The sequence below is a fragment of the Rhincodon typus genome, chromosome 16 (genome assembly GCF_021869965.1).
Source record: "Rhincodon typus isolate 14 chromosome 16, sRhiTyp1.1, whole genome shotgun sequence".
Lineage (NCBI taxonomy): Eukaryota > Metazoa > Chordata > Chondrichthyes > Orectolobiformes > Rhincodontidae > Rhincodon > Rhincodon typus.
In genome coordinates, this window is record NC_063347.1 from 24,947,781 (window position 1) to 24,968,163 (window position 20,383).

The following is a 20,383-nucleotide window of genomic DNA, read 5'->3' on the forward strand; positions in this document are numbered from 1 at the left end:
CACCATCCCCCAGCCCCAGCCCCAGCCCCACCCCTCCTCCCTCCATTTATTTCCCAGCTCCGTTCCTCCTCCCCAGTTCTGAAGAAGGGTCCTGACCCGAAACGTCGACTTTCCTGTTCCTCTGGTGCTGCCTGGCCTGCTGTGTTCCTCCAGCTCCACACTATGTTGACTCTAACTCCAGCGTCGGCAGTTCTTGCTATCTCTGCTAATCCAGGAGATTAAGTCATCTGGGCACAAGTCATAGACCAGAACAACCTGGTCACTCAGTCAGAATTAGTTTCTCCAAAGAAAGGCGATTTGCCACATGCACTGGAAGATATTTACCAAAATCTGCTCGTCAACTCCAAAGCTTTCTTTTATAAACGGACATTAAGCATGATAGTCAGCCAAGCACAGAGAGGGGAAATTTCCTGCTCAAGTCCAGTTCTCTAATGGGGAGGCAATATGTCCTCTATTGGACCAAAATAGAGCGAGTGCGCAAATTGCATTCAAATAGCTTGATAATATTAAATTCACTGCGGAGATATAAAAAGTTAGACTATACTGGTTTCATGGAGTTCTATTCCTGCAAAGAATATGAGCCTTCTAACAAACACTGAAATTAGGCACTGGCACTGATCAGCAGTTATGGTGCCAACATCAAAGAACAAACTTTAGCCTTGATCCTTTGGCAGATGGGCTCAAAAATAGACTCAACATAATCTGAAGTAGCTGAAACAAAAGGAAATGTAGACAGCACAGAACAAAGGGATTTGTTTTAGATTACAAATGAACAGGAGTAGGCCATTCAGCACCTTGAGCCTATTCCACCAATCAAGGAGATCATGGTTGATCTGTGGCCTAACTCCATATACAGTACATCCTCAGTATCTGTGAAATCATAAACTTGCCCATCAGCAAATAATAAGTATCAACAAAAATCAACGTGCATAGAGAAAACAGGCCTAATTTCTATAATCTCTCCTTTGTTCTAGCAAAGAGTTGGAACAGACATAATGGTCCAATATTCATTACGGTAGGATCCTCAGAGTTACGGGACAGGAATTATAGTATAATAATAATAATTCTTTGAAAACCATGAAGTTTTAACATGGCATGTCTTTTTTTTTTTTAAGAAATAAGAGCCCTCACCCAGAAGCAAGCCTGATTTATAAACTTGCCTACCTCAGACTGGTAAACGCTATAAGTTTGCAGATTCGGAGCAGGTGAGTTTGGAATTTGTTAGTAGAGATTGGGTCCAGAGTGGCTGATGGTTTGATTCTAGTGCGTTGGTTTTAAAAAAGGGTTAAGAGTTGGGAAATCATGGGAAGAGTCAGAGGTTGCAAACGAGATTGAGGAACACAAGTAGTGGGCTCACTGATGGGACCACACATTTTAACAAGCAAGTTTGTTAGGTCCGCAGGAAGCAATTCTATTCCACCTTGACCGCAACCAGAGTTGTAAAAGTACTTACCTGATGGATCCAGCTATCTTATGTCCTTTTGTTTGCTAGCCTTTTCCCAATACAGTGGTTAAAAATACAAACATGTTAAAATGGGGAGACACAATCTCCTCATGTATTAAAAGCAGAAATGGAGAGGATGGAGGAGCACAGGCCCATTTCCTCACCTCCCACCCAAATCAAACATACTCATTTTTGGACTTTTAAAATACTCCCAAATCCCTTCTATTCTGTAACGTTTTAAATGATACTCCTTTCAAAACTACAAACTCCATGGAAAATTTCTCTAGCAAACATTTATAATTTAGAAAATGGATCATAAATAAGATAATTTAAGATAGTTATTTTGGAGTAGCATGGTGGCTTACAGCGTCAGGGACCCTGGTTCGATTCCACCCTTGGGCGACTGTCTGTGTGGAGTTTGCACATTCTCCCAGTGTCTGCGTGAGTTTCCTCCGGGTGCTCCGGTTTCTTCCCACAGCCCAAAGCACAAAATGTGCAGGGTAGGTGGATTGGCTATGCTAAATTGCCCTTAGTGTTCAGGGATGTGTAAGTTAGGTGGGTTATAGAAGAATGGGTCTGGGTGGGATGCTCTGTGGGTCGATGTGGACTTGTTGGGCCTAAGGGCCTGTTTCCACACTGTAGGGGTTCTGTGGTTCTCTGGTAACACACATTTTAAGATTCTGAATGCAACAAATGGCAATGACGACATCTTGATAAATCAAAAGGCACCTTGAAAAGCAAGTTACTGGCACTGTTATTTTTTGACTGAAAACTACTACTGGGTAGAGAGCTTAAAAATTGAGAATTTGAGACTAGCATAATGTTTTGGAGTTGATCGAATATTAATCCACCCTGACTCCTCATGTGAATGCTAGCTGCAGTTATCTAACTGCAAATCTAGGAAATAGGACATTACTGGAATTAAAATAAATCGGAATGTCTCTTAGACACAAAGAGACATCAAACTTCCCATGGTAGCTATTTAACCTGTTAATTTTGACAAGTCAAAACCAAAAGTGAGATATTCAACTATGCCAAACACACAAACAATTCCCCACACATCAGGTTAAAATGTTACAGACTATACAAAGTCATTGCTGGGTAAAACATTGCTGAGATTTCAGCTTCAGTATAGACAAAACAGTAATGCTGCTTACCACCCAAGCCTCTCCCTCTACCGTGATGTGTAAGGATTGGTCCAACAGGCCGTGGATAAACTGCAGCTGGATAAAAATGCATGGCTGGAGGAGGATAAGCAATGGGATGAGCTTGCCTGGAAAGGTTTAAGCCTTCCAGAATACTCTGACGCATTTTCTCAAGTTTCGCAGCTTGATCAGCCTATAATTAATCACAAAATAGTACAGATTCTAAGTACAGAATCCATTCTCAACTGCCTGTATTATGCCTGCTCCCCAAAGCATCAGATAAAGTACAATAAATTTTGTTTTAATCAGCACCTTACGAACTGGCACACTTGGTAAACTGGCAAAAATTATATACCTGAAATACCAGAAATTTACTGTTATTGTGATCTCTGCAATGTTCCAATAGTCAGGGTGCGAGTGAGAAGGCTCGCTCCTGTTAAGTTTCATTTAAGGCAAAGTTGCATTATTATTTATGAGAGTTATGTTGTAGATAATGTATAACAGTAATGCGTATACCCCCTGCATTAACTTTCTATTACTTAGTGTATGTCTTTACATTGATTTGTGGACCTCTTTATTAACTGGAATATTTGATCAACCGGCACACTCCTGGTCTCATAGGTGCCAATTAATAAAATGTTTGCCTTACATACAAAAAATGGTATACAAACTAAATACCTAGTTTAAAAATATTGCAATAATAGCCTAGTGCCTTTTATTACATTGTACTGCAAACCAACATTCCCAAATATTTTGTGACATTCCCAAAATTTATACTTTGTACCAATGATCCCAAACAATATTTACTTCCCAAATATATTGGCCCAGATGGCCAGACAGCTACTGGTGCTGTGTAGACTGGAGTTGTGTGTTGAACCATGCTGAATTTCTGATGCAAATGACTTGGTCGGAATTGCCCAGGAAATTGAAACATTTGACGGGCAATCCCCATGTCTCAAACCCACTGAGAACGCCCCTTAAAATTTGGGGACTTCAGAGGCTGCGTTAAGCTTAATAGTTTAAAAACGTACACTAGCTTCTGTATGATTCTTTAACTGAACCCCCAACTCTAACACACCTAACACCATTTCCTACTCATTTGAGCAGACACCCACCATCCAAGACACAAGCCAGCACTGATGGGCCTTTTTCACTACTGTTTTGTAGATTCCTGATCAGGCTTGTCAGGGTAAGCGCCAGCAGAAATATAGGCATTTGCATTGTTAAGTTGTCTGGATAAACAAGTTTTGCTGGAAAAAAGGACTACTCCTTTCCACAGGCAAAACTGTTACTAAGAAGTAATTTGGATAGAGGTTCCTAAACTGAAATGTTTGGGGGTTGAGGAGAGTAGTGCATGAAAAGGACACAAGCAATCATTACAATTTGAAAGTGCACCACTACATTTTGTCAACCAGGAATCTTTTACAGTTTCTCATAGGAAAATTCTTCATCTGTACCTGGCTAAAACAGGAAGTTCAGATGTAAATCCACACATCAGACACTTTGTGAATCAGACTGTTGTTCTACCATCTCAATACAGAAGTTCTCAAAACTATTTTTCCTCAAAACCTTCCTGAATTCCAGGAACCATGCAAAATCCCTTCGAGAAAAGTGTTTTTGGCATAATTTATGTTAAAGTAAATGTAGCTAAAAATCCACAATACAGAGCAGTTCTGTTGCCATAGCTTTCAATTCTTCCCCCCAATATCTTTGAATTTCAGTATGAATTCTAGTTATTTTCTGGCATTACTTTGCCAAAAATCCATGTTTTAATCCAGGCACACTCCCGATTAATGCAAATTAACCATAAACAGGTTGGTGAAGTTTTCTAGATGTTATACACAGTGTAACATTAACCTAAAGGTAAACTGCAAGCCCCTCCTCTCCTGTGTATGGGATGCAAACTAGACGCAAGAGGAATAATTCCCTTCAAATTACAACTAGAGGTTAGGCATGTGGTCAGGTTGCTTGAGGTTGGTCTGGAGGCAGGGTAGAATAGGGCATATTTTGTGGAAATGCTTTGGAGGAAGTAAAGTATAAATTTATTTTATTCTGTGAAAATATCAGGAACTCATGTTTGCAAGCCTTTATAAACCTAACACTCAATTTAAAATTATAGTAAACACGAAGCAATATGAAATCTATGCAGGGGAAAAATAAGCTTTTCAGGAAGATGCAGAGCACTAGACAATAAAGTCACTATTGAGGGTGATACATTTTAAAAGGAGAGCTATTTATCCATACCTTCCACATATCATGAGTCTCCATGGGCTTGTGAAGAGTTCAATAGTGGGAACTCAGGACAAAGAACAGTTTAATAACTTTTTGAAGCAGAGTCAGGTGGTCACTGATGTGCTGTTATTTTTCCATTGTTTCATAGTAGCAGCCACACACAAAGCTCATGAGTGTTTTCAAACAATATGCTGAACAAATGTACAGACCAGGAGGAAAACAACTCAAATTTTTACTGAAAGAAACACATTTACATGGAAGAATATTGAAAATACCTGCCAGACAGGCAGGAAATCAGCCTAAGGAAGCTGAAAGAGTTGCAATAATGGTAACAGTGGAGAACATATGAATTGCATGCATTACTTGTTAATGATTGCTTGTGTCCTTTTCATGCACTGCTCTCCTCAACCCCCAAACATTTCAGTTTAGGAACCTCTATCCAAATACAGCCCTTGATTAAATATATCTACTTAATTTCTGAATTGATTAATTTGTAATTTTCATTTCATCTGAAGGAGAAAAAGACCCCAGTGTACTAAGTCTATTCAAAAAACTGATGGCATAAAAAAAGCTGTCAAGATATTTCACAACTTGTACAAATGTGAATATCTTGTAGCATACACATACAAAATATACCAGTGATACATTTTCTGACTTCAAAGTAAATTGGTGTATTTATATTTGCTGATGCCTACAGCCTTCCAGTACTTAAGTGAAGGGACAGCTTCATGAATAAATTATGACAGTAAGTATTCACCATTTGTTCAAATAGTGGTGAGGTGGTCTCACAGCCAGGTTTGATGTGCTCCAGACATTCACAACACACTCCCTTATTCAAATGAATCACTAGTCAACAATCAGAATCAGTAACATTGACTGATTTTCCCCACCTTGGCTCAACTCATTTCAGCTCAAGGATGAGGTTGTTGATTATTCTGTTCCATATGGTTCTGTACTCAGAATAGTTCAATTACCCATGGAAGCTTCAGGCAGCACTCCTACTCTCTGTAAGATATTGAACTCTTGTCTTGCTTTTTATTGTACAAATGCAACTACTTCAGAATTGTCTCTAGTACTACTTAAACAGATGCAATTAAAATATCAACTGCCATTGAATTTATTTTCTAAAGTTGATCTTTCCAGCCTCAGTTCAATACCTATCAGCAAGTGTACAAAATTATATAAATTATCAAACAAGAATCAAAATATTCTCACTAATAACTTAATTATTCATACCTGACCATCGCAGAGGTCAATCAAGGGCACCTTTTCCCGGCTCACTTTTATAAGCTTACTTTGGAAAAGCTTGCCATCAAAGTACATCCATGGACAACAATGCTCCCACGGAATTGGCTGCCCACATGCATCATTTGCAAATAATGCCATATCAATCCCACTCATAAACAGTGCTCCAAGTTGGATACCACGGGGATCTAGGCTTTCAATCTGGAAAAAGAAGCACAAAGGGATAAATTGACATGAATTGTTTGGCAATAATATATGCATACTACCAACTTCTAGAGGAAACCAATGGAATCATCCACTTGGCACTTTTGACTGAAGATACAACTTTCTCTCTTGAACTCAAATAATAGGCTTCACCAGAGTAGAGATAGGTATGTTAATACGTATGTTAAATGGCGTTTCCTCCTACCATCAGTTATCCGGCTGTTGTCAACACATTCTTGATTGAAATTGGTATGGATGGTGATCCACAGATGTTCAGATGTCCTAGCCTACATGTTTTGGTGTTTACAGGAAGACAGTCCTGTAGAGTAACTTCATTATCTTGATTCCACATTAAGATTATTGAAGTGAATTCTTAGGGTGTGGGTACCATTGGCTAGGCCAGTGATTAATGCCCAGTTTTCCTGAGCAGACAATTACGGGCCTTTCTTACATCACTATGTAGCCACTACAGATGGCAGTTAAGAGTTTATGACATTTATACATATACAGCAAAATAATTGACAACAACAAATTTTCTTTCCCAGAGGACATCAGTAGCCAGTTGGGGATTTTTCTTTCAAAACAACAATCTAACAGTTAATAACTTAGACTTACTTGAGAACTGAATTTACATTATTAAGCTGACATGCAAAACTCTGAAATCAAATTCTTTGTATTTTTAGTTCAGACTCTGCATTACTAGTACAGTAGGAAACCAATTGTACAACCAGAAAAGGGGATCAGATTTTGCCACTGAAAGCAGGACTGATACTACACAGTGATTCCACTTCTGTTACCAGGCTGCCAGGAAACAGGATTTTCCACTGGAAGGTCACAATGCTGGAGGCGTGTGTGCACACAACTTAATTATTCCTAATGAAGTTAACTTGACTGACAGAACAGGAGTGGACCCACTATTTTTCTCAAGTGGTTCGATGATCCCGTACAAGTGCTGGAAATATTCTGAGCCTCAGTTGTTGGCATTTAAATAGACAGACATGAGACTCCTTGGGCTAGACTACTGAAAAATCAGAATCTGTCCAACATTTAGCCCATGTATGGAGTAATTTCCCCTGCTTTTATCCCCTCACTTACTGGCATTCCTCAATGCTAACTTGCCTCCAATACGACCTTAATTGACAAAAATCCTCGACCTTAACCTTTTCAAGGGGTCTGCGGGCCTTCAGTCCAGCCTCCATGATCTTTCCAACCTCTTCTCACTAGACATGGTCAAAAAGAGCTTCCATAGGCAACATGGCTCAGTGAAAATTCTGCAGAGTCTGACATTAGGCTTTTTGCTAGGGGCTGGCAAGCACCTGCTCCGCAACCTACTAAATGGCTAGCAACTGAAAAGGAGGCAGGACTTCCAACTACACTGGCTAGAGGTCTTTTTTGTTTTGCTGTTCTTCCTTACTTTGGTCCCATTTCAGGGCCGCAAAATCCGACCCAAAGAATGGGATTAATTATGTGACCATTTGTAATAATTCCCAAACAAACAAAAAGCAATTTCAGAAAAAGATTGAAGAACATGTTAAAACTTGTTTTGCATTTTGTAATAAGCATTAAACTCCGCTAATATAAATCTTACAGAAAAGTGATTATACATATGCATCATAATTATTTCATCAGAAATTAACTAAGTAACTTTGAAATGAAAGTCTAAAACTCAGACAAGACATTTTTAAAAATGTAATAATTAATGCAAGGATTATGATTTACAACAGGACTAAAACAAATGAGTGTTCTCAGCATACATTGCCAAGTCTTGTAAAATCATGCACTTCAGTTTTGGTAAGCCTTAATGTTATTTCTGTAATGTTTAATTGTTAATCTAACCATAACCATCTAGCTGTAACTACAATTACCGAAGTTCCTCCAAATTAGAACTCCCAAGGTAGGTTGGTCCTATGCTCCAGGAGGCTGTCCACACAATACAGCAACGCAATTTGCTGCTGCAGTCTCGAACATAAGCTACACATCCAGGAAAAAGCAGCCCACTTGACTGGCACCACGTCCATAAGCATTTACTCCCTCCACCAGCAACGCTCAGGAGCAGCAATCTGTACTATCCACAAGATGCAGAAATTCACCAAGTCTCTTCAGACAGGACCTTGCAAACCTGTAACCACAAACATCTAGAAGGGCAGCAGATAGATGGGGCCACCACCCACCTGCAATTCCCCTTCAAGCCCCTCGACCTACAGATTTCGAAATGTATTGCCATTCCTTCAGTATCGCTGAGTCAAAATCCTGGAACTCCCTCCCAATGACATTGGGACCAAGTATGTGATTTCTCTTCATTCAAAGGTCACACTGGTTTGTGTATAGTCCATTACTTAAACAGTAAACAGCAGGTATGCAAGCAATGTTCAACATTTAAATATTATGCAAGCTTTTCCAGTTCAATGGAGAAATCCTGTCCTTTTTAAAGTCCTCCACAACCCTGCACCAAATCTCTGCTTACAGGGTTAATATTTAGGACCCATGGTATCAACTGAGATTATTTCACTGTGAATTCCTAGACACAGTCCTTCAAAGAATTTTCTTTCAAATGCTAAACAATGAATATTTATATTATTTCTTATTACCATATCTCAGATTAGTTGATTAAAAGTAGAAAGATGAAGGGCATTCTAGGAGGAAACTTTCCAAACCACACAACTAGTAAAACTAATTTTTTTTTTTAATAACTTCAGCAAACTTAGGTCTAGTTTAATTTGAAATGGCTTTTCACAAATATCTTCAGCAGAAGTGCTCTTGTTAAAATTCTTGCTACCTTGCTACAGAACCAGTCGGAAAAAAAGCATGATTAAAGCAAAATCATGTAATTGTAATTTCTGAAAGATAAAACCATGATCTTGAGTTGTCAATTTAACATTGTCTAAGCTTCCATAGTCTTCGAAATATTAACATTGAACAATTCATTTTCAATGTTGTTTCATTAAATTTTACGCAAAACTGATCCAAAATGGAAAGAACTGCATTTAGACGTTGGGATGAAATGGTGACAGACTATATGGGTCAAGCATTTACAAGATTTAAAATGCCAAAATGCAAAGAAACACCAAAGGGAGTGGCAATGGGGCAGTGGAGCCTCAAAATGTGGCTAGGAGAGTTGTGAATGGGAAAATAATGGAAATAATGAATGAAGTTGTAGATACAAAGCTGAAACAAGATAAAAAACAAGACCAAGACCAAATACATCTCCTGTCTGCTGCCCTATTACAGACGTTCCCCTTTCCTTTTTTCCATCCTCCACCATTTCACCTGCTTAAAAACTATTTCTAACTTTGCCCAGTTCTGATGAGCTTAGTAGTTCCTATTTTGTTTCAGATTTCCAACAAAACATTTTGGTTTTATACCTTTGACTTCCTTTCACATGTTTCTGGATTCGGGTTAATAGTGATGTCACATGACTTCTGCCAGATGCACTTGATGACATAACAGACTTCCAGTGTGAAGAACAAAATATCCTGGCCAGGTATTGCCTTTGCATTGTAATTGGAGTTCATAACATTATGTGGCTTAAAAGGTTATAGAATTCTGGGTGTAGGTGAGTTACGAGGATGTACCAAATTGCATTGATCTTCTGAGTCAATCTAAACAAGTTTCCTCTACTGACGCTTTCTCCCCAGCTCTCAAATCCGAGCATCTGCCAATCTGCGTTTGTTCAGACGTTTCTCAATTTGGCAATGACATTTTCAAGTCTCACTGGACAAACTCCTGATTCTGATTTCTTAATTGACAGTAATAAGACACATGAAAAATTGAGAACATTGCAGGTTGTTAAACATGCTATGCAAAACCTGCATGAATAATTTTTAAAAGGAGCCAAAATCTCATTTTTAGACTCAAAAATAAAAGTAGAGCCTTTGTGTTTTCTTTGATCCAGATTGTTCATACATATTTATGCCTGCTTTAAATTTGGGAGATTCCAATGTAAATGGCAGGACACATGGGGACAATTTGCAATTACAATGTAACAACATAGGAGGCAATTCTGCCCAACATGTCTGTGTGAGTGCTTTCAAAAAGCTATTCAATTAGTTCCACTCTCTTGCCATTTCCCCATCTCCTTGCAATTTTTCCTACTTCAAGTATACATCAGAATTCCTTCTGAAAGGCATTACTGAATTTTATTCACTACTCTTCCTGCCAATGAAAGTCCGATGATATCATGATAAAATTTTAAAATTCCCACATTTCCCCTGTTCATTTGTCAAATATCCTGTCCTCTGACATCTGATCCTTTGGCTACCAGAAACAGTTTCTCCTATTTACTCCATTAAAACCCGTTGTGATTTTGAACATATCTGTTAAATTGCCCCTTAACTTTCTCTTCTGCAAGGTGAAAAACTGCAACTGCTCTACTTTCCCAAAGAAAACGATGTCTTTCACTTCAGTAATATTCCAGTAAATCTCTTCCGCACTCACTCTCATGTTTTCACGTTCTTCTTAGAGTGGTGCTCAGATTGGTCACTACAGCTGGGTCCAACAAGTGCTTCATGAGGTTAGCATCACCTTCTTGCTTCACATATAAAGACCTTTCTTATAGGCTTCTTAACCAACTTGTTACCTTTCAATTTTGTGTAAATGCACCCTCAGGTGCACCCCTGCATGCCATGTAAAACTGATCAATTTAGCTCATGCTGCACACCTCACTCTTCCTGGCAAAATTAATCACTTCACATCTTTTCAGTGTTAGATTTCAGTGGTCGTGCAACTGCCTATTTCACCAGTCTATACACTCCAGAGGTCTATTATTGCTGTCACTGTGTCCTGCACTTGAGTTTTGTACCATTTTCAAACTCTGAAATTATGCCATACTGAATTCTAGACCATTAGTATTTATCAAAAAGAGCAGCAGTTTCAACACCAACCCTGGAAACACCACAGCAGCAGTTCGTTCTTACTCTCGGCTTTGTTACTCAGTCAATTTCCTACCTAAGCAGTCACTGCCTGTTTGATCCCATGGACCTCAATGACGTTAACAAGTCCATTGCAGCAGAAAAACTGAAGCTTCATATGCAATCTGAGATGCAAATTCAAGTATGTTCACTCAGCATCAGCCCCTTCAACACCTTACTCAAGACAGTAAATTAACTTAGTATTTACATGAACAGAGGCACAGTTTTGATTTTGCCAAACAAGGATTGCAGTGATATAAACAAATTAAACATGTTAAAACTGTAATATGTCACAAAATGAAGAGAAAGCACTTCGTAACAATTTCACTTATGGTATTCTTCAGAAAACCATGTCTTTCTAATTTCCTATTTAGACTTTATTTATTTCATTGTAATAAACTAAACATGCAAACTCAATGCAAATTAATAAAACATCAATTCAGTTTTATCTACCGCCCTTTGTTTTTAATTGAATAAGCAACCTCGTTATTGAGGCCTGGGCTCAAGTTGCACCTGCTCCAGAGGTGTGTTATAACATCTCTGAACAAGCTAATTAGATTAGAAAAAAACACGTAAGCAACTGTGTTGACTACCTTAAGTTCCTGCAGCTGATCTGGTTCATAAAGTTTGGGAGATAAAGCCTGTGCAAGGAATGCATCAAGTTCATGGCGACGAAGGATCCTCACTCCTGGCCACTGCAACAAGTATCTATAAGGGATATATATAAGGGATGAGCTTCAATTTTCAGCGTACAGCAACAAAAACTTGGATTAATACAACACCTTTTATATGATAAAATATTCCAACTTGCTTTCCAGGAGCATTATAAATCAAAATATGATAAAAAAAAAACAGATCAGGCAACCAAAAACTTGGTCAAAGATATAGGTTTTACAGAGTTTTTTAAAGAACAGAGGCAAGAGAAGTGGAGAGATACAGGAGGAATTTTCAGATCTTAGGACCTTGGCAGCTGAAGGGACACCACCAATGGTGCAGCTACTAAAATGGAGATGCTAAAGAGAACAGAATTAGATGAATGCAGATATCTCTGAAGACTACGAGGCTGATGGGAGAATACAGAGATGGGGAGGGACAAGGCCATGGAGAGATTTGAAAACACGAATGAGAATTTTAAAATTGAGCAAGCACAGAGGTGACAGATGAAGGACTTACTGTGAATTAAGACACAGGCAGCAGAGTTTTGGACGACTTGACGTTTACAGAGGGTAGCATGTGGAAGACCAGCCAGTAGTGCATTTGAATAGTCACGTCTAGAGGTAACAAAGGCGTGAAAGAGGGTTACAGCAGCAGAGGAGCTGAGACAGGGGCAAAGACGAACAAAGTTAGGGAGGTGGAAATAGGGGGCTTCAGTGATGGCGTGAATATTTGGTTAGAAGTTCATCTCTTAATTGAATATGATCCCAAGGCAGTAAAATGACTGAGTTAATTTCAGACTATCAACAGGGAGAGAGATGGTGTCAGTTACAAAAGGAACAAAGTTAGAGCCGGAACTGGAAAAATGATTTCAGTCTTTGCAATATTTAATTGGAGAAAAGTCCTATCATACAATACTGAATATTGGATGAGCAATTTGATAATTTAGCCACAGTGGAGAAAGCCAAGAGAGGAGGTGGAGAGGTAGAGTTGGGTGTCATCAGCATGCATGTGAAAATTTAATATGTGCTTTTGGATGATATCATTGAGGGGCAGTTTGTTGATGAGAAATTGGTCAGAGAAATCTTCAAAGAAGATCACGCTATTTAAATAAAGACATCCCATCTGATATAAGCATAGATTTTCAATATTTTTAGTTTAAACATGTCTACATTTCTAACCATTTTCCAAACAATTGTTCATGATACAATGATACCTGAATTCATATATAATCTTTCAGAACAGTTTGTCAGTGAACAAAATGTGGAATTATCAGCTTTACAGAGGCATTCAATATCCTTACAGTGATTTGATCAATATGGCAAGAAACGTTCATGAGTTTTGGGAAAAAAAGGAAAGTTTCTGCAGGCCAGTCTAAATTCTAAACATTATTTTAACCATTTATTTTACCGTGTTTAACCTTAGCAGTATTTCCGCTGCATTCCTGTCTAAAAATTAATAAAATAAACCAAAAGCTGTTGATTGTTATCGATATAAAGGATTTGGATGAGAGTTTAGGAGGTGTGGTTAGTAAGTTTGCAGATGACACCAAGATTGGTGGTCTAGTAGGCAGGGAAGAAGATTATCTAAGATTACAAAGAGATCTTGATCAATTGGGTCAATGGGCTGAACAGTAGCAGATGGGGTTCAATTTGGATAAATGAGAGATATTGCATTTTGGTAAAACAAACAAGGGCAGGACTTAGACAGTAAGTGGGGTGTGTTGTCGAAAAGAGAGACTTAGGGGTTCAGGTACATAGTTCTTTGAAAGTTCCATCAGAGAGGGTGATTAAGAAGGCATTTAGCGCACTTGCCTTTATTGTTCAGACCACTGAGTATTGGAGTTGGGACATCATGTTAAGGCTGTACAGGACACTGATGAGGTCACTTTTGGAGTTCTGGTCACCCTGCTATAAGAAAGGTATTATTAAATTGGACAGGGTTCAGAAAAGATTTACAAGGATGTTGCTGGGACTGGAGGGTTTGAGTTATAAGGAGACGCTGGATAGGCTGGGACTTTTTTCACTGGAGTGTAGGAGGTTATAGAAGTTTATAACATCATGAGGGGCGTAAACAAGGTGAATAGACAATGTCTTTTCCCTAGGAAATGGGAGTCCAAAACTAGAGGATATATTTTTAATGCAAGAGCAGCAAGATTTAAAAGGCACCTGAGGGGCGACTTTTTCACACAGGTGTTTCTTATGTGGAATGAATTGCCAGAGAAAATAGTAGATGCAGGTACAGTTACAACATTTAAAAGACATTTGCATAAATACATGAATAGGAAAGGCTTAGAGGGGTATGGGTCAAATGCAGACAAATGGGACTAGTTAGTTTGGGAAACTTGGTCAGCATAGATGAATTGGACTGAAAGGTCTGTTTCCATACTGTATGACTCTAAGTGCTAGGCCAGTTCTGCAAAGAAGTTGCAAAATTCAATACCACTTCTGAAATTTATTTTTCAAGCACTAATCTCTTAATTGTTGACTTCATTTCAAAAGTGTATGTGTTGACATATTCCATACTGTAACAGCTATTTACAGCTGCATCAGTTTCAGTCTATCCTTTAAGCCTCTAATCCCTAGTTTTTGTTTGCTTGGTATATAGAACAGAAATAGGCCATGTTGGCCCATTGAGTCTATCCTGTCATTCGAGATTAGGGTTGCTTTATTCCATTTTTTCACGCCATCTCCATATCCCTTAATGTTATCAGTTTCGTGAAACTTATTTAACTTCTGTCTTGAGCATGCTCAAAGATAGTTGTGAATGCTCAGTGAAAGACAGAAATTCCAAAAATTTACCAACTTTTGAGCAAAGAACTTTCTCTTCACCTCAGACTTAAACGACCTGTGCCTTATCGTGAAACTGTCTCCTGCTTCTCAATTCACCAGGGGAAACATCCTATCTATATTCACTGTCATACCCCGTAAGAATTTTGCAAGTTTCAATGAGATCAACTTTCATTTTTTTCACACTCCAGAAAATACAGAGCCAGCTTCCTCAACCTCTCCCCACAGGACAATCCCACCATTGCAGTGATTCAGGTGAACCGCTGTTGCACTTCCTCTGTGGCATATATACCCTTCCCAAAATAAGGAGGCCAAACTTGTAAACAATGCTCCAAGTGACAGCTCTACAAAGCTCTATACAACTGCAACAAGACATCTCTACTGCGTTCATATCCCCATGAAATGGGTGATAGTATGCCAGCAGCAATGTGGCAAGAAAAGTTCATGATATTTACAAAATGAAAACCGTCAATGGGTCAGATTTTCTCCTAAACATTCATTCAACTACTGGTACTTGGCATAATCCTTAGCAAGTACTTTCATGGCATTCCTGTCTAAACATTAACCGAGAAACAAGAAAACAAGATTATGGCTTTCTCCCATTCCAATGCAGTAAGGGAGCAAATACTGGAGATTAGAAGTTTAAAGGCTTCGCTGAGAAACATGCCCCTATAAATAGGCATTCCATATGCAATGTATCAAGAACAGAGCAAGCCAGGCAGCATCTGGAAGAAAGGAGCAGTCAACGTTTCGGGTATTAGTCTTCTTCGGTCCTCAAGGAGGGTAATACCCAAAATTTTGACTGCTCCTTTCCTCCAGATGCTGCCTGGCTTGCTGTGTTCTTCCAGCCTCCTGTTTGTCTACCTTGGATTCCAGCATCTGCAGTTTTTTTTTTGTCTCTAATACAATGTATCAACACACGCAATTCTTGCCTTTCCAATTACTGGTTATGCCTACATGGTAGTTTTAGTGGCTTAAGGACACCTGCACTTCCCAATCTTTCACCATGTAATATTCTGTCTCTGTTTTTTACTACTGGAACTTATTAACATTTATTAACATTATATTCCATCTGTCATGCTTATTTGCTTAGCCAAGTCCCTTTGAAGCCTCCTTGCACCATTCTCAAACTTGCATTCTCACTCAGTTTGGTATCAACAGCAAATGGGGAGATATTAAAATTGGGCCCTACATCCAATCAATTACTTAGATTGTAAACAGTTGTCACCTAGCACTTATCCATGTGGTACCTCCACAGTAACAGCCACCCTGAGAATGATCTGTTTATTCTTACTGTCTGTTTTCTATCCAGTAACCAATTCTCAATCCATACTAGTACATTCCCCTGCAATCCTATGCACCTTAATTGTATGTACAGTCGGTTCTGCTATAATGCGTGTTCCAGCAATGCGAATTGGCTATAACATGACTGACGAATAGGGGAACACTATTTCTAAATGCAAACTTGTGTCAGCTATAATGAGATTCCAGCGATGTGTGGATTACGTGTCCACATCACATGATCGTTTTGCGGGCTTTGTCCTGAGCATGTGCAATGTTAGCACCAAAAGAGTCTCCGTGCCGGCGTCACATGATTGTTTGCAGACTTTGTTGTGAAGCGCTTTCCGTAAGAGGTACAATACTCCGTGATTTTAGTTTTTTTTTGCAAGTTCTGCCATGTTACCCACGAAAATACCAGGACAAAGTGACAAGAATGTTAGCAAGAAGCGTCCTGGTGATAAAATTGCGGGTGGTGAACGCAAAAGAAAGGCTATAACACTGGAAGAGAAGCTAGATGTTATGAAGTGTTTTGTGTGTAATAAAAGAACATATGATATAGTTCACATAACAGAATAAAGGAGTCTACTTTACGCATCATTAGAGACAAAGCAGAAAAAATTAAAGCAAGTTGTATTGCTGGAACAAGTCTGAGTGCTGGCAAATCTGAGAGGTCACGGACAAAGGAACTTGAGGAGATGGAGCAGCTTCTAAGTGCGTGGATAGAAGATCAAACGAAAAAGCGATCTGGGACCACTCTTCTCACCATAAAAGAAAAAGTCTTATCAATTTATGAAGATACAATTTAAAAAAAGCTGAAAATCCTACAGACGTGTTTGCCTTTAGTGCTAGCAGTGGCTGGTTTGCTGGTTTTAAGAACCGCTATGCCTTTCATAACAAAGTTATGTGGAGAAGTTGCCAATGCAGATGAGGAGCATGCATTGGCATTTCCTCCCATAGTGAAAAAATTAATTGATGAAGAAGGCTACAACTTAGATCAAATTTTCAATTTGGATAAGACAGGTTTATACTGGAAGTGAAAGCCATCAAGAACCTACATTGCTATGAATGAAGCACATGCTCCAGGCTTAAAGGTGGCAAAGCATCATATGACTGTGCTGCTGGGTGCCAATGCCAGTGCAGACTTAAAGCTTAACCTCTACAAGCCTTGAAAGGTTACCTTAAATCTAATCTAGGCGTCTACTTTAGGTCAAGCAAGAGAGGTTGGATGAGGGGGCAAATATTTTGTGACCTTGTCATTGGTTTGGAAGATGTTGTTAGAAAGTATTGCAGGAAAAAGAACTTCGATTTCAAGATTCACCTCATCCTGGATAATGCATCAAGCCATCCTCCCCCATTGGTGAGCTTTCTGAAAACATCAAAGTGCTATTTCTACCTCCAAACGCAACCTCTCTCCTTCAACTCATGGACCAGGGTGCAATAACAGCTTTAAAGCTTATTATTTAAGGCGATGATGATAATGACGATGACACTCAGCCCCTGCATTAACAGCACAGCAACCTCAAAACCTCCTCTTCATCAAGTCATCTTGACATTTTTTCCAAGGTAAGGTGTTAAATTTACTTTTATTTCATTATTAGATATGAATTAAATATTTATTCAAACTGTGCTATCCTTCGTGTTAGGCTTTTAAGTGATTTTTGAGCGATTTTGAGTGATATTTTATGGTGGTCTGCCCCAATGCCACTTTTCCCATAGGCCTCATCATTTCTATAGCGCGATTTTCTATAACGCGATGTTGCACAGGAAAGCAAATATTGCGTTATAGCAGAACTGACTGTACCTAACTTCTGTATGGGACCTTATAAAAAGCCTTCTGAACATCCAAATACTCATCCACTGGCTCTCCTTTATTTATGCTACAAGTACCATCCTCAAGCAATTCCAAGTTTGTCAAAGATGACAACCCTTTCATGAATCCATGTTGATTCTGTCCAATTTTTCCATTATTTTCTAAATGTTCTGTTATCACATCCTTCACATTAGATTCCAACATTTTCCCTATGATAAGACATCAAGTTTACAGGTCGATAGATTCCACTCTCCCTCTTTCTCCCATCTTAAATAGTGTGGTTTCAGATTCACCAGTGAAACAGACTTATAAATTTTGCAGCCATAGCTTTCAAACATTTACACAATTTAACAGACATCAAAGTGAAACAAAAGTGTAATGCTTTCTCCCCAGAATATATTGTATACTGTAAGAGCCATGTCTTTGTGAAATGTAAAAACTAGACAGCATTAACCTCTGTTTAAAATAAATTGTAGGAAAGAATATGATGCATAAAATAATTGAATTGAAGATTGAGAGAAATGCTTTTTAACAATACAATTATAGTTTACAAATGTGCATATTCAAATATTACTTTAAAGGATAAATATCATTGTACAAAAACACACTAAAATATGCAATAGTGGGAAAAAAAACTGTTGACTTTCACTGTTATTGAATGTTATTCCCTTACCGTAGCACACAGCAAAGAACCAGAAGGTGTGTTGGGACATTTGAGGGATTGAGCATAGCTGGTGTGTCTGATCTCATGCAGGCAAGAAATGCCCTCATTCTTCGGTTTTTATCCTCCACAGCTTTTCCAAGCCACAGCTTCTTTAAGTTTGGACATGTCCACTCTCTAAAAGCAAGTGCTTCTACCAGTTCTGGAGTCTGGGGCGATTTCCCCTTGTAAGCGGCCCACTCTTTAACTAAAACTGGAGGAACTGAAAAACATAAATGAAATTAACTGAATTTTCTGCACTAAATCCTTGTGTCTGGAGGTTTCACTTCAATTCCTAATGAAAGAACTTGCAAACTTATTTTTAAGTGCCAACAGAACAGCTGATAACAGTTCACTATTGTAATCTTGGCAACATGCAACTCCCAAGGTACAAATATACGTTTATTATTTCTTGTGTCTACAGCACTTGTTGACTGCACCATATGAACGGTTTGTCACTTTGTATCATCGTTTCACCTAATTATTTCCACAGTGCAGAAACACAACGAACTATGCACCACCTTTGCGAATCCAGTGTCACTTTATCCACCAGCTTACTTTTTCATTGACACTTTCTCCTCAACTTAAGTATTCTCATTCTGCTTTTGATTTTAACACACTTCTTTGAAATCGGAAGCATTTTGAATTTTTTTTTTTTAAATTTACCACTTTTGACAGACACAACTATCTTTTCACCCTTTAACATGGCCTTCTGTGAATCCTTAAATAATTTACTTAAAAACTGAGAGTTTTTCAAGTGTTAAACTCTCCACTAAGTTTCGATTTTGAATGCTAAATTGCGCATTTTCTAACCACTGGGTCATTACATTGTGCTTTACTCATGAATGAAAACGCCAATTTAGGTATCTCAGAAGTTGCCTTGCTCAGTGCAGTCAAAAGAAAAATCAGGCAGTCAGCAAGGACTTGAAAGCAACTATGATACTGACAAGGTGATGGGGACAGTGCATTGGATACATGAAATGGATGGCAGAAACATTTTTTATTGACTCATGCAATTCACTCCACTTAGTCATACAGCACAGAAAAAGACCCTTCGGCCCAACCGCCCATGTCGAACATAATCCCAAACTAAACTAGTCTCACCTGCCTGCTCCTGGCCCATATCCCTCCAAATCTTGCCTATTTATGCGCTTATCCAAATATTTTTAAACGTTGTAATTGTACCTGCACCCACCACTTCCTCAGGAAGTTAATTCAACATGCAAACCACCCTCTGTGTAAAAAACTTGCCTCATGTCTTTTTAAAATCTCATTATTCTCACCTGAAATATGTGTCCCCTAACCTTGAAATCCCCCATCCTAGGGAAAAGACAACTACCATTAACTCTATCTATATCTCTCAGAAGTTTATAAACTTCTATGAGGTTGTCTCCCAACTTCCTCCGCTCCAGTGAAAAAAGTCCCAGCCTATCCAGCCTTTCTTTATAATTCAAACCTTCCATACCCGGCAACATCTTGATAAATCTCTTCTGAACCCTCTCCAGCTTCTGTGGAATCTGTAATACTGAATAATGGGAGATTGATGGCCTAAGTTTTGAATTGTTTAGGGAAAACCCTAGCAATCTGTTTTGGAAGCTTGAATTATTTGTAATAAAGACAGAAAATACTGGAAACATTCAGCATGTCAGGTAGCATTTCAGGTTGTTGTTAAAAAGTGTAAGCATTTTGTATTTTTAGTTCAGATTTCCAGCATCTATAGCATTTTGCTATTAATTCTTTATATTTGATTCTGATGCAGAGCCAACAAAAGCTAAAAAGAAAAACAATCGTACTATTCTGCAATCCAGCTAAAAAGGTAGCTGCACAGAAAGGGGCAACTAGACTTATGTTTGAAGATCACCTACATGACAGTTGAGGGAGCAGAAAAGGGAAATTTCAGATTCTATTAAAAAGGCTAAATCTATATATAGTGATAAAAATGGCTCAGAGCTAAATGCACAACAGCAACAAC

The 20,383-nt window shown here is 38.6% G+C and overlaps 1 protein-coding gene and 1 long non-coding RNA gene across 4 annotated transcripts in view; one reads left to right on the forward strand and one right to left on the reverse strand.

Annotated features, from left to right (window-relative positions):
- Nucleotides 1–20,383, forward strand: part of LOC109923248 — a 114,134-nt gene that overhangs the window by 58,934 nt on the left and 34,817 nt on the right. The window contains exon 6 of the long non-coding RNA XR_007263846.1: nucleotides 1,116–1,205. This is a non-coding gene — a long non-coding RNA (uncharacterized LOC109923248). The remainder of the gene's footprint in view (nucleotides 1–1,115; nucleotides 1,206–20,383) is intronic.
- LOC109936989 (constitutive coactivator of PPAR-gamma-like protein 1 homolog) overlaps nucleotides 1–20,383 on the reverse strand; it is a 119,558-nt gene that overhangs the window by 17,477 nt on the left and 81,698 nt on the right. For all 3 annotated transcript variants that reach the window (XM_048606180.1, XM_048606178.1, XM_048606177.1), the window contains 4 exons: nucleotides 18,385–18,634; nucleotides 11,771–11,885; nucleotides 6,058–6,267; nucleotides 2,602–2,782 (listed from right to left, as the gene is read on the reverse strand). In XM_048606180.1, coding sequence (XP_048462137.1) covers nucleotides 2,602–2,782; nucleotides 6,058–6,267; nucleotides 11,771–11,885; nucleotides 18,385–18,634 — 756 coding nt within the window. The remainder of the gene's footprint in view (nucleotides 1–2,601; nucleotides 2,783–6,057; nucleotides 6,268–11,770; nucleotides 11,886–18,384; nucleotides 18,635–20,383) is intronic.